The 15378-nt window shown below is 42.5% G+C and overlaps 1 protein-coding gene across 4 annotated transcripts in view; it reads left to right on the top strand.

The window, feature by feature from the left end:
• XYLB (xylulokinase) overlaps positions 1-15378 on the top strand; it is a 124295-nt gene that overhangs the window by 43547 nt on the left and 65370 nt on the right. For all 4 annotated transcript variants that reach the window (XR_011361945.1, XM_069960487.1, XM_069960488.1 and 1 more), the window contains exons 12-15: positions 260-375; positions 1195-1310; positions 3280-3353; positions 3861-3957. Coding sequence is in view for 3 of the 4 variants with exons in the window: in XM_069960487.1 (XP_069816588.1) it covers positions 260-375; positions 1195-1310; positions 3280-3353; positions 3861-3957 (403 nt within the window). In the remaining variant the exon portion in view is untranslated. The remainder of the gene's footprint in view (positions 1-259; positions 376-1194; positions 1311-3279; positions 3354-3860; positions 3958-15378) is intronic.

Here is a 15378-nt window from a genome sequence, read left to right as displayed (position 1 = left end):
GGCCAGAAAAAGGGGCCAAATAGCAAAACTATTTTTAGATGAAGAGTTTCCATTCTACACTAATGGTGCCTTCACACACAACGGATCCGCACATCCACATTGTGCCCCTAGCAACCAATCAGATTCCACCATTTTCCAAAGAGTCTGTGAGGAATGAAAGGTGGAATCTGATTGGTTGCTAGGGGCAACTGAGCCAGTCTCACTTTACACCATGTTTGATAAATCTCCCCCTATTTTTTGTATTTTTTTTATCTTACAGGTCAGCCTTGGCACAAGTGATACTCTATTCCTCTGGATAAAAGAACCAACCCCTGCTTTAGAGGGGCACATATTTATCAATCCAGTAGAGCCTCAAGACTATATGGCTTTACTATGGTGAGACAATTTTTTGTTATTTGTGCATCTTCCTTGGATTTTGAATATTACAAATTTATTTTAATAATGTTACACAGGGCTGTACAGTATTTACACTGCATATGATGGGGAGACATGAGTTTAAAGGGGTATTTTGGTGGATTTTTAAATCAACTGGTTTCAAGATTTGTAAATAACTTCTACTTAAAACTTTTATGTTTTCCAGTGTTTGTCCTGCAGGAAGTGATGTATTATTTCCAGTCTGACACAGTGCTCTCTGCTGCCACCTCTGTCCGTGACAGGAACTGTCCAGAGCTGTAGCAAATGCCCATAGAAAACCTCTCCTGCTCTGGACAGTTCCTGTCATGGACACAGGTGGCATCAGAGAGCACTCTTTCAGACTAAAAGGAATACACAACTTCCTGCAGGACATACAGCAGCTCATAAGTAGATTCTTAAATCAAAGTCATTTACCAATCTGTATAACTTTCTGATACCAGTTCATTTGAAAAATTTTTTTTACTGGAGTACCCCTTTAAATACCACTGTTAAGACAAACGGACAAACTACTGTGCCTGTGAAGGCAATCCTTCATTTTGCTGATGCAATGTTCTACTCCTGGAATACCCCTTTAATTTAGCCCGTTGTCCTTACTTTTTTTCTGGAGAGAAACATAATAAACTTGATCCGCAATGATTATCGGCCTCTAGAGACAAACGCAATTTTCGAACTATTTTGTTTTTGGAGCCAAACAGAGGTCACGACTTCATTACCAGGCCTGAAAATAATACGTGCACGCTCTCTTAATGGACACTTTAATGGTTGATCTGTGTTTCCTAGCTTTAAGAATGGCTCCCTGATGAGAGAGAAAATCAGAGACAACTGCTCCTCTGCCTCCTGGGAAGAGTTTTCTAACATCCTGAGATCGACTCCACCTGGAAACAATGGCCATATAGGTAGTAATATTAGGACTGTGTACACTGCACTTTATGGCGGATTAGCTGGTGTAATGCAGCAATGAAAGTAAATATGTATGTCAGAGAGGATAGAAATACAATTGAAAATACCTTCTTCCTATATAGAACATTTGGTGGATATTAGTAAGGGTTAAATAAGCAGTATTGATTGTGTAAATTTATATGATAGCTAAACCTATTTGACTGTCTGTATATACTAATACATAATGAAGAGAACTCTGTAAGCTCTTGTGAGCAGGGTCCTCACTCCTCATTTATGGTATATCTGTTATGTCTATGTATGTACCCCCAGAATTGTAAAGTGCTACAGAATCTGATGGTATTATACCTTCTAATTCTTACTAGAACAAATTTAGACTAGACAGTCTTCAGATGTACAGTGGTACCTTGGTTTAAGAGTAACTTGATTTAAAAGTGTTTTGCTAGAAGAGCTCACAGCTAGGGATGGTCCGAACCCTCCGAGGTTCGGGTTTGTATAAACCTGAACGCTCAGCATCAGATTCCCGCTGTCTGCCCGCTCCGTGGAGCGGGTGGATACAGCGGGAAGACCGCCTGGAAAACTGGGATACAGCCTATGGCTATGGCTGTATCCCAGTTTTCCAGGCAGTCCTCCCGCTGGTTCCGCCCGCTGCACAGAGCGGGCAGACAGCGGGAATAATTACAGAGAGTTCGGGTTCGTACGAACCCAAACCGAACTCGGTTCGGCACATCCCTACTCACAGCTTTCCAAAATTGTAACTTTGTTTAAGAGCATTGCTTTGGTTTAAGAGCTACCTGTACTGGGTGGGAGGGGGAGCAGGGGAGGGTCACTGTCTGCATAGGTGGTCTACAGCACTGTACCCTGACCCAGGAAGTCTCCCTCACCTTCCAAACCATGCCAGATCCACTTCCTTCCTACTTCATGCTTCCTGCAGTCTGTCAGCCCTTGTGTTTTCCAGCCTACCTATTTCTGCTATAATGTGCCTGTACTTACACTCAGCTATACACACTGCTTCTATAATGTGCCTGCACTCACACTCAGCTATACGCACTGCTACTATAATGTGCCTGCACTCGCACTAAGCTATACACACTGCTGTTATAATGTGCCCGCACTAACACTTAGCTATACACACTGCTGCTATCATGTGCCTGCACTTACACTCAGACATTCACACTGCTGTATAGAAAAGTTTCTGTCACTGTCCTCCTGCACAGCTCTGGGATTCTAACCTCCTGATTGGTCCATGCTGAACCCCTGTCATGCTGTTCGCATTAATAATTTTGCCACACCTCTAGACTAAGTTTAGATCGGTTAATAGTTGGCTTACTTTAGGCCAAAAGAGTGGGCTAAAATTTGGTGCACTTAATTTACTCCGGAGATTTAAAAAAAAAAAATCAACTGGTGTTATAAAGTTATACAGATTAGTAAATGACTTCCATTTTAAAATCTCCAACCTTCCAGTACTTATCAACTGCTATATGTCCTGCAGGAAGGGGTGTATTCTTTCCAGTGTGCCACCTCTGTCCGTGACAGGAACTGTCCAGAGCAGCAGCAAATCTCCATAGAAAACCTCTCCAGCTCTGGACAGTTCCTGTCGCAGACAGAGGTGTTAGCAGAGAGCACTGTCTCAGACTGGGAAGAATACAGCTTTTTATGCAGGACATACAGCAGTTGATAAATACTGGAAGACTTGATTTTTTTTTTAAATACAAGTAAATTAAATTACAAATCTATATAACTTTCCGGTACCAGTTGATTTGAAATAATTTCCCCCCCAGAGTACCCCTTTAAGCTCCACCTCTCTCTGCCCATACCACACAGGAACCCACCATTATTTGTCAGGTGAGGTGAAAAATTACAAAATTACCCTTTTTAATTTTATCTACTTGGTCATTTTAAATTCTTCATCAAACCATTGGTTATTTTGCATGCTGTTGATTCTAATATTTTCTTTTTGTTTCTTAGGCTTTTACTTTGATGTAATGGAAATCACCCCACACGCTGTTGGAATTCACAGGTTCAATGCTGAAAATCAAAAGGTAAGTTATAAAAAACATGCCTCTTAGGGAAACATTCACATTGAGCACCACAGTAAATGTTATACAGGACAGGCCTGCTGTTTCCTACCTATTTACACAGCAGATATATTCATCCTCAGCACCCTTGTAAAGAAATTCTCTGGTTTATTAATATGGTAATTATTTGGTTTAGTGTACTGGGGGGGGGGGCGTTACTATACCTCTTGGTGCACTGATCCGTCTGTATAGTTGGATATTCAGGTGGCGTTCTACAGCGATGTCTCTCTCTGGCCACTTATCACTGCAGAATATTAATAAATAGGGGTGAGCAGGTGAGTGGATCGGTGCATCGGCAGCTGTAGTACTTGCCTGCCCATTTAACATATTAATAAAACATAATAAAATGTAGGGCAGCATCCCCTGCCTTATGGGAATATAGCAGCAGGTAGAAGACTCTAAACTGCTGTTACATTTTCCGTCCTTTTAGGAAAACTATCGGTTCTAAAAAGCTCTTTTTTGGTATCACAGGTTTCAGAATTCCCAAAAGATGTGGAAATCCGAGCACTGATTGAGGGGCAGTTTATGGCTAAGAGGATCTACGCAGAAAGACTTGGTTATAAAATATGTAAGTACAACTTTTGGATATTTTCCATCATTGTTGTCCACATTAACCTGATCACTTCTGGAAACTAGCAAGTGCTGGTGCATGGTGCAAACTTATGGTGCGTTTACACGGAGCAATAATTCACCCAATCGAACGTTTAACGATTTTGAAGCAACGATTTGGTTTTATAATGATCAGCGTTTAGACAAAGAGATAAATCGTTAGAAAAATCGTTATTGCGATCGTTTCTAAGATCGCTTTAGCCCATCTCACACATAGGGTGAATCTTTGAAAGAACAGCCAGAGCACTACAATACAATACAATACTGACACAGCTTAAAGGGGTACTCTGGAGAAAAAAAAAATCAACTGGTACCAGAAAGTTATACAGATTTGGTAAATTGCTTCTATTTAAAAAATCTCAAGCATTCCAGTACTTATCAGTACTTCCTGCTGTATGCCCTGTAGGAAGTGGTGTATTCTTTCCAGTCTGACACAGTGCTTTCTGCTGCCACCTCTGTTCATGTCTAAGAAATCTCTGGACAGTTCCTGACAGGAGTGTGTCAGACTGGAAAGAATACACCACTTCCTACAGGACATACAGCAGCTGATAAGTGCTTACACTTACCTTCCTCTTCCCCCCTGCCGCTGATACCATGTAGATCCAGTGCTGCTGTGCACTCCTCCCGGTTCAGGGTCATGATATCATTAGTCTAATAAGTCAATCAGCAGCTGCGGCAGTGGCCCACCTCAGCCCCTAATTGGACTAGATGGCCTATGACATGCAATCCTGGACAACCCCTTTAATAAGGGGTTCAGTAATCACATTTGGAGAACAATATGATCTCAGTCTTTTCTGAGAACAATAGGCTGCAGTTGACCAATATCGGCTACATAGCTGGATCAGCCGTGGGGATTGGAAGTACATTGTTTCTTCATAAGGCAGAAAGTTGGCTGTAGTTCTAAAGTTGGCATTCTCTGTCTTACGCCTCATGGGTTCAATAAAACAAAATTGGATAAAAATTTGAGATCTAGGAGTACCTGTTCTGGAAAGACACGAAATGTGCAGGTTTGAAGGAGCAATAAAACGGAGACTTCTTTTGTACTGAATTACTTTTCTATAAAGCAATAAAGCAGCTTTAATATGTACTGAAGTAATATGATTGTGGCTTCAGAGCAAAACTCTGAACAACAAACTAATATATATTGTAACAGAATGTATGCCGTACAGTAATAGGTGAGAATATATACAGTGAGTGAGTGTGTGTGGGAACTGCAGCGCCTCCTTATGCTTGTGGTGCACTCGGTAAAGGCAGCGTACATGCTAACCTAATTAGGTTACCTGTGCAGGGACACAGTATTTCTAGGCTAAGGCCGATCCCTTTAAAGGGGTACTTTGGGGAAAAAAAATTCTTTCAAATCAACTGGTTTCAGAAACTTATATAGATTTGTAATTTATTTCTATTTCAAAATCTCATGTCTTCCCATACGTATAAGCTGCTGTATGACCTGCAGGAAGTGGTGTATTCTTTCCTGTCTGACATGGTGCTCTCTGCTGCCACCTCTGTCCATGGCAGGAACTGTCCTGAGTAGAAGAGTTTCTGTACGGAGATTTGCTACTGTACTATCCTGTACAGTTCCTTACACAGACAGAGGTGGCAGCAGAGAGCACTGTGTCAGACTAGAGAAAAAACACTAACTAGATTTTTGAATAGATTTAAAATACAGATCTGTATGAATTTCAAAAAAATACAGTAGTTGATTTAAAAGAAAAAAATAAATTGCAGGAGTATCACTTTAAGGTCCCACAAATAAATATGAGGATGCCTTGGTAGCAGCAGTGAAGAATTGGCTGTCTGCTCCTCCACTGGAAAGGGCACTGATCCGGGAATATGGAGCAAGGTGATTTTCTTTCATGAATACGGCGACACGTAACACATCTTCACGTCAAGCGACCCTTAAAGCTATATAATTTTTGTTTGTCACATTAAATATAGTGAAATGTCTATAAACCTTCAGTTTTTATGATGTATCCTGCCATTGCTAGGTGGGTAGAACAGTCACAGTGTAAATTCGCTCACTGCAGGTTTTAAGAAATTCAGTTACTTGAAGATGTCTGTGTAATAAACCAACCACTTTCTAGATGGTTTTTTTAAAGCCAGGGTTTTACACCTCTTTTGGCACAGCGCTAGTGGTAAATATGAATTGTAGGTTGCTGGCCCATGGGTGTGCACTCTGTATATGTTTTTGGCATAGATGTCGCGTATTGATGGTAGACGGGTTTCTACGTGTGTTGGGAACAAGTTGCAGAGTACACTTTGATAGTTATATAGCTTGGTTACTATAAGTTATAGAGTCCAAGTAGGCTTAAAGGGGAACTCCAGCGAATTTATTTCTCTTTCGAATCAACTGGTGTCAGAAAGATATATACATTTTCAAATAACTTCAATTTAAAAATCTCCAGTCTTCCAGTACCTATCAGCTTCTGTATGTCCTGCAGGAAGTTGTGTATCCTTTCCAGTCTGTCACAGTGCTCTCTGCTTCCATCTCTGTCCAAGACAGGAACTGTCCAAAGCAGCAGCAAATCCCCATAGAAAACCTCTCCTGCTCTGGACAGTTCCTGACATGGACAGATGTAACAGCAGAGAGCACTGTGTCAGACTGGAAAGAATACACTATATCCTGTAGGACATACAGCAGCTGATAAGTACTGGAAGACTTGATATTTTTTTAAATAGAAGTAAACTACAAATCTATATAACTTTCTGAAACTAGTTGATTTGAAAGAAAAAGATTTTCGCCAGGATACCCTTTAATTCGGCTTACAAGGATCTTCACAGCTTGTAAACTCACCGAAAAATCACAGATCTACCATTCAATACCTGAAGAGACGCATGCAGGAATACAATCACTGACATTGAAGCAGATCAGGACCATCTGTGACCAGAGATCTACTAAGCCAATGGTAGATGCCAGGGGGGCCATTGAGTAGATGATTATCAAACGTTACCCTTGCAGTATAATTTAGCAGTAGTGACTTGCTTATCTCAGATTTGGGATTAGCTGAAGTCAATTCAGAGGCTCTCATAGTAGATATTTCATGTAGAGTGTCTGGTGGGCACTAAAGGAACATTTGGATAGAAGGTTCAGGGGCCTTGGAGGCAAAATCTTCTCCTTTGGCTTGACCTTGACAGACTAGAAACTTCACTCGGGTTAGGGTATGAGTCAAGGTCAAGAGGCTGAACCATTTTTGTTCTCTAAGCATTCCCTTACTTTCTTGTTCATCACTGTTATTGGTACTAATGCTTTATCTGCCCAGGAATCTTTTGAATAGATATATCAAGAATAATGATCTGGCTTGTGGCATCCTATGATTCTATGATCAATGTGTATGGAACAAATACATGTACAATGGCATGTAGAGTAGTGTAGTATTTTTCAGAAGTTCTCAGAATAGGAGACAATGTATGACAATAACCTTAGATTGCTTTGAACAAATTTAGATGGGAATACCTTTTGCTTCACGATAAGACATGTAGTATCCTGCTATTCCAGGCCTACACACAAGGCCACTACCATGCATGTAACAGAAGAGGGCGATATACTCTCAGCAATGTTTCTCAGTGCATTCTGAACACTCATTATGAAAAAGTAAACTTTTAATACTTCATCATGAACCTTATTTACGGCTGTTATGATCAAAATATGGCCGTATTTTCGCCTCCAAAACAATGTGCAGACATACCGTTAATGTAAATTTGCAGTTTCTAATGGCTGCAGGGCCGTCTCTGTATAAATAAGCCATGTTGTTGCCCCTCTGTATATATGAGCCATGTTGTGTTTCCCCCTCTGTGTATTTCATATATACATAAGGGCAACACAACATGATTCATATATACAGAGGGGCAACAACATGAGCCATGCTGTATCCTCAGTGCGCGCCCGCATCAGAACTCCCCACAGCACACAATGGAGAGTGTGGCCGGAGACTCTCACTCCATAATGTGCACTGGCAGGGTTTTCTGCGGCCACTATTCAATGAATAGCGGCTGCAGAAAACTGACATGTCAGTTTTCTACTGAGCCGCTAGGGATCCCGGCCGGAGTGTATACCATGTCTATACACTCTGGCTGGGATTCCCTCAGCCTGCAGCACAAAGTAAGTACTGCACTAATCACGGCCGTTGCAACAACGGCTGTGATTAACACGGAACTTACGTTGTGTCAACATAGCCTAATACAGCATACAGGGTCTCTAATACACATGAGCCATGTTGTATCCTTGTATACTGTATAATACAGCATACAGGGTCTCTAATATACATGAGACATTTTGTATCCTTGTATACTGTATAACCCCGGGTTCACACTACTTAAGACACTGGCTTGTGTCAGTGAAGTTCATCCCGTTTGGTACTGCAGTGCAGTACAGATGAACTTCATTTGTGCTGAATTGGGATGCAGGCACATCTGTGTGCACCTGCATTCCAATTCACCATAGCCGGAGCCGCACTTTCCATTGTGTGACCTGTCAGTGTTGTGCAGCCGCTATTCTATAAATAACGGCAGCACAAAACTGACATGTCAGTTTTTCCTGTGGCCGTTTGCAATCCCGGCCGGAGTGTATACTATGGGGGAGATTTATGAAAGGGTGTAAATATACACCTGGGGGGACATTTATGAAGTCTGGCGTTTTTTACGCCGAGCTTACAAATGTCCTCGGAGCTCAGGGGATTTATGTAGAGGCGCATTGCCTCTACATAAATCCCGATCGCACGGAGCCTCTCCGTGTGAAAGTTTTGAAACCTACGCCAGCTCAGCTCAGAGAGGTTTCAGTGTCATTTTTCAGCCGGGAAAATTATAAATACGGCGCCTCTGCGTGGTGACGCACCCCCTCTCCGCCCCACTGGCGAAGGTGGGCAGATGGGGCAGATGTAAATAAAATATTATCAAAAATACCCTATGCAAATTTTTTTACGCATATCTGCCCCATCTTCACCAAAAAAAGGCATTTTCGCCTTTTGATACATGTCCCCCATGTTATAAACCACCCACAGCTACCAATCACAGATCCTCTTTTATTCTACCAGACCTGTAAGCTGAGCTGTGATTGGTTGCTGTAGGCAGTTTAGACCAGGTGTATATTTTCACCCTTTCATAAATCTCCCCCTATGTCTATACACTCTGGCCAGGATTCAATTCATTTTCAATGCAAAGCATCTTTTGAATTAATCAAGGCCATAATTGCAAATTGCGACAACGGCCGTGATTAATTAAAAAAAAAAAGTTGTGTGAATAAAGCCTAAGGACCAGTTCACACGGAGTAAAACTGGCGGAATTCCTCGGCGGAAATCTCTGCAGCGGAATCCCGCCAGCCTCCGTGTCCAACAACCTGTCTATGGGAGGGCTCGCTTGCCTCCTCCCTGCACACCTCTCCGGTTAAAGAATTGACATGTCAATTCTTGGAGGGTAGAGGCACAGAGAGCCCTCCAATAGACAGGCTGTTTGACATGAAGGCTGGCAGGATTCCGCTGTGGTGTATTACTCCTAATACAGGGTCTCTAATATACATGAGACATGTTGTTTCCATGTATACTGTATAATACAGTATACAGGGTCCATGTAAACTGTATTATACAGTGTACAGGGAAACAACATAGCTGAAATAGAATAGGGTCTCTGTATGCTGTATTATACAACGTAGCTAATATATACTGAAGGACAACAATATGTCTCATATATTAGGAGCGGGGGATGTTGTGTTGGTGCTGCTGCTAGTGCACAGGGCTGAGGGGCAATGGAAACACAGAGAAGAGGAGATGTCAACATGGGCAGAGGGGCTTCCCATCACTCATAAACCCCTGGGCACCCGCCTACCCTGCCCAATGGGAAAGACAGCCCTGAATAGCTGCATGCTTTACTTAAGGACTGTATTTTTGATATATCATAGTGACATTATGGTGCTATTCCTCATTGATGGGACGCTGTTGGATTATAAATGGCACCTAGCATCAAGTACTGCTTTATTATATAAGCTTGTATGCAGTCCATACGTAAAGTGTAGAGACTATGAAACAGTCTTTAAGCCTTACAGATCATGCACCCTAGAGCAGTGATTTTCAACCAGTGTGCCGCGACACATGGTCGGGTGTGCCACGGGGAAAGTTCCCCAAACTATGGTGCCCCAGTGTTTTGTTCCCCGTCAATGCGCAGCGATCAGTGGCGGATTATAATGTGGGCGGTTGCGTGGTGCGCTGCTGCGGGCCGTGATGCACGCATCCAATCAACGTGTACGCTACGGCCCACCGCAGCGCACCACGCTCCCGATCTCCACTGATTGGAGGAGCACATCCGGGCCCTACGGGCGGCCAGTAGGTGAGGCGGACAGCAGCGGCGACCATCTCGGAGGAGGTGAGGAGGAACCGGGAGAGACCTGGGGATGGGAGAGAGAAACCTGGGGATGGGGGAGAGAAACAGCGGAGAGAAGCAGGGGGAGAGAAGTTTGGGGGAGAGAAGTATGGTGGAGAGAAGCACAGGAGAGAAGCATGGGGGAGAGAAGCACAGGAGAGAACCAGGGGAGAGAAGCACAGGAGAGAAGCATGGTGGAGAGAAGCACAGGGGAGAAGCAGGGGGGAGAGAAGTATGGTGGAGAGAAGCATGGTGGAGAGAAGCACAGGGGAGAGAAGCACAGGAGAGAACCAGGGGAGAGAAGCACAGGAGAGAAGCATGGGGGAGAGAAGCACAGGAGAGAAGCATGGGGGAGAGAAGCACAGGAGAGAAGCATGGGACAGAGAAGCACAGGAGAGAAGCAGGGGGGAGAAGTATGGTGGAGAGAAGCACAGGAGAGGAGCATGGTGGAGAGAAGCACAGGAGAGAAGCATGGGGCAGAGAAGCACAGGAGAGAAGTATGTTGGAGAGAAGCACAGGAGAAAAGCAGGGGGGAGAAGTATGGTGGAGAGAAGCATGGGGGAGAGAAGCACAGGAGAGAAGCAGGGGGGAGAAGTATGGTGGAGAGAAGCACAGGAGAGAAGCATGGGGGAGAGAAGCACAGGAGAGAAGCAGGGGGGAGAAGTATGGTGGAGAGAAGCATGGGGGAGAGAAGCACAGAAGAGAAGTATGGTGGAGAGAAGCACAGGAGAGAAGCATGGGGGAGAGAAGCACAGGAGAGAAGCAGGGGGAGAAGTATGGTGGAGAGAAGCACAAGAGAGAAGCAGGGGGGAGAAGTATGGTGGAGAGAAGCACAGGAGAGAAGCAGGGGGGAGAAGTATGGTGGAGAGAAGCATGGGGGAGAGAAGCACAGGAGAGAAGCAGGGGGGAGAAGTATGGTGGAGAGAAGCACAGGAGAGAAGCATGGGGGAGAGAAGCACAGGAAAGAAGCATGGGGGAGAGAAGCACAGGAGAGAAGCAGGGGGAGAAGTATGGTGGAGAGAAGCACAGGAGAGAAGCATGGGGGGGAGAAGCACAGGAGAGAAGCATGGGGGAGGGAAGCGCAGGGGGGAGAAGTATGGTGGAGAGAAGCTAGGAAAGAAGCAGGGGGGAGAAGTATGGTGGAGAGAAGCACAGGAGAAAAGCACAGGGGGGAGAAGAAAACAGGCCCAGGTTTCACACTGAGTGAGTATAAATCCATTTAGAATGTATATTATTAACTATATGTATAATATGTACTGTTTTAGTGTCATTTTGTGCCATTTTTGTATAGATTGTATAAAAAGTGTCCCGCGGCTCAAAAAAGGTTGAAAATCACTGCCCTAGAGCATTACAGTAACTTGTCCTTATACAGTAATATTGTACATGGACTAAAGTAGCCCCAGACAAATATAGGCTATAGGGGAGATGATGAAACATGAACTACTACAAATAAAACAAATAGAATAGTATTTAACCCAAACAGAGCCTAGTACAAATGAAACATGTCTATAACCTAAACAGATTAAACCAGTTTGGTCCCATGATCCATATGCTTATTGTTGCGCTAAACACAACGTCCTCAGGAGTAATAAATAAACCATGCTTGGTGTTATTTATGGCCAATAATAAACCTAATTATCCACTTAATTTGCGCCTTAAGAGATCACAAAAGTGATCAATCCATATAGGCAATGCAGTATATCTGCAAAGATATGAGCGGGTTATAAAGCAGCATCCACGGCAAGTGTTATAAACAGCTCGAGAGGAAGATGAACCTGGCGGCTGCATTGGGGACGGACTGGAGAGGGGAGAGTTTAGAGAAGACCAAATAGTATGGAGCTGCAATATCCAACAATCATACAGTCCTTTAATAAAGACGACTGTCTAGCAAAATGATCTCGTCTCACAGAGGATGAAAACAATTGGAAGTTTATTTAGAAATGAAGGTTACAAAGTAAAAAAAGAGAAAACATGTTATGATGGAGACCCTCCATAAAGCAAGTAGAGAGAGGGTCTACCCACAAACAAAAGCTTGTGGCCAGATTCCGGCTACATGCCCTCTGAGTGTCCCCTTACATATCACACCATTAAATTAGCACATATGATTAAACCATCAAGGATTGTTACGCCTATTATGCCTGTGCCTCTCACTTGGTCTGCTTAGTTATTTTTTTTATATTTTAGTGTTTAGCTTTTCCAGTATTTTCTGTAATAAAATCTTTATGTCATCGCATTTTAACTTTTTCATTAACATAGCTGTTTAATGGCTTGTTTTTTGCATGATGAGCTTTTTTAAAGTTAATAAAACATTTGGTTTTGTGTGTGTGTGTGTGTGTGTAGAATAGAAAGAGAGCTTATTTTCTTTTTCTTTTTTTGTGTAGCCGCCCAGCATGGGAACAGGTAAGAAGCGGAAACTGATTTACCTCTGTTCCTGGCAGTAGTAGCTGTGCTGATAGTAACAGGGGAGCTCCCTAGTCCTGGTATATTCTTCACATACTAGGTGGTAGTGACCTTCCAGCATGTAAAGTGTTAACAGCTGGGAAAATATGAATTGGAGCCAATAAATTTCATGCTTTACAACAGTATCACATTCATAAGGTAAGAGAAGAGATGAACTCACTTTTTGTAGTCTTCACGTATTTTTATTTATTTTCTCAGTATATTCAGGCTGAGGAGGCTTAGGAGGCATGCATCCAGACATATGGAGTCTCGATGGGCTCATCGGTGGCACCAAGCGTAGCCAATATATTCATGGAAATGTATGAGAGACAAAATGTTATCCCCCGCATGGACACATCGTCCACGTGGCTTCGCTTTGTGGACGATGTGTTCATGGTGTGGAATGATACAGAGGAAAAATTACTGACGTTTGTGGAACAACTAAATGCCACACACAAGACAATAAAATTTACAGTAGAATACCATCCACATATAATACACAATTTGGATGTAGAATTACATTTTTAAGAAAGACAATTAACAACTACATTATACACTAAAGAAACTGATAAAAATAACTATTTGCATAGAGCAAGTTTTCACCCGCCACATGTATTTAGGAGTATAGTGAAGAGTCAATTAGAAAGAGTAGATAGAATTGTCAGTGACGATACAGACAAAGAAACATGTAAAAAACGCATGACACAAAAGTTTATAAATCGTGGATATGATAATAAACAAATAGAAATTATAAGACAAGAACAAAAACGTCCTAAACAACAAATCACAGATAGAAAACAACATAAGAGCATTTTTATCACAAAGTATGATCATCACACAAATCTAGTTAAACACACAATTACCAAATATTGGGGACTCCTACAAAGGGACCCAAAGTTTGGTAGATTGTTTCAAGACAAACCTACTTTTGCCCTACAGAAAGGCAAAAGTATAGCAAACAGAATAGTCAGGGGTGACATAAAAATAGGTACAGTCAGCAGACAGAGATTTTTACGAGCCAAGAAGAACGGCACTTTCCTGTGCCTAAATTGTCAGAATTGTCCATCCATAATTAAAGGGGACACCATGCGTCCCCCCACTAAAGGATATGAGATACCATTAAGAGGATACCACACATGCTGTTCTAGCAATGTGGTATACCTCTTAAAGTGCCCCTGCGGAAAAGTTTATGTAGGGCAGACAAGCAGACAAGTGAGGATTAGAATAAATGAACATAAAGCGTTAATCAGAAAATACACCAGGAAAGAACAAATAATCACAGAAGAGAAATCGTTTGGAGAAACTACAGTATCAAGACACTTTAGAGAGAGGGGACACCAGGTACACGAGTTGAAATGGCATGTTTTAGAGGAAATAGATGGTAGATAGAGGCACACAAACCAGCGTTAGAAAAAGGCTGTTGTATATGATGTCAAGATTAAGGCCGGGCTTCATAGGAGTAAAAGGGAGAGGAGTGCACCCCGTCAGCACGCATGAGTAAGAGGGACACGCCCTTGAAACGTCGCACGGCAGACGGGACCCACGCCACTCCGTGGATGCATGCCTCCTAAGCCTCCTCAGCCTGAATATACTGAGAAAATAAATAAAAATACGTGAAGACTACAAAAAGTGAGTTAATCTCTTCTCTTACCTTATGAATGTGATACCGTTGTAAAGCATGAAATTTATTGGCTCCAATTCATATTGAACATGTGTACCTGATGACCGGTGGTGGTTGGAATTGTGTGAGCCGGATTTTGGTAAAGGTTCACTTTACATGGACTTTGCTTAAACAGCTGAGAAAAGACTTGCCTTTTCCAAGGTTTATAAAACTTTTCTGGTTGGGGGGGGGGGGGGGGGTTTTGACTCACCTCTTTTTTTTTCCGGCAGTAATACCTGTGCTGATAGTGACAGGGGCAAAATTTGTAATAGAACCCCTCACCCCCATCATGCATCATTTTTCATACTGGTCTTCTAATTTGGGGAAAGGCAACCCTTTTCTGGATCCAGGGCATGATGCCAACTTGGCACTTCCTATTGTCATTTCTTGATATGGGTGTATATGTAAATCAGAGCTGGAAAACCATAATAAAAACCAATACAGTTCTGTATATATGAATTAGGCTTCTCTTACACTGTGCAGTTCTGTTGCAGTTTTTGCAGTAGCTTTGAATTTAAACCCAGGTATGGATCAGAATGAACAAGATAATATATGTTCTTCATGTAATCCATTATGATTACCACCTAGTTTCCGCTTGAGGCTGTGTTTCCACATATGTGTTCAAAATTATTGGTAATATCTTACAGCTATTGAGGAGAAATGGGTCTGGTTTCCACCGCAAACGCATATTTGGGCATGCAGCCTCAATGCGCTGCAGAAAACCGCACTGTGTAAGAGCAGCCTTAGCAGCCTATGTTCATGGAATATTTCCGTTATATAGATATAGCCATATAGATAAGACAGAGTAATGAAACACATTCACAAATGAAATATTATCAATTACTATTAATCAATAAAAAATAGAAACGGGTCAGCTCCATACTGATCACGGATGGCGAGCACAGCTTGGTTCTCATCACTGTTCTGTGGTGTAGC

Source organism: Dendropsophus ebraccatus, chromosome 2 (genome assembly GCF_027789765.1).
Source record: "Dendropsophus ebraccatus isolate aDenEbr1 chromosome 2, aDenEbr1.pat, whole genome shotgun sequence".
Classification (NCBI taxonomy): Eukaryota; Metazoa; Chordata; class Amphibia; order Anura; family Hylidae; genus Dendropsophus; species Dendropsophus ebraccatus.
Note: the sequence above shows the minus strand (reverse complement) of the source record. Positions and strands in the feature narration are given on the sequence as shown.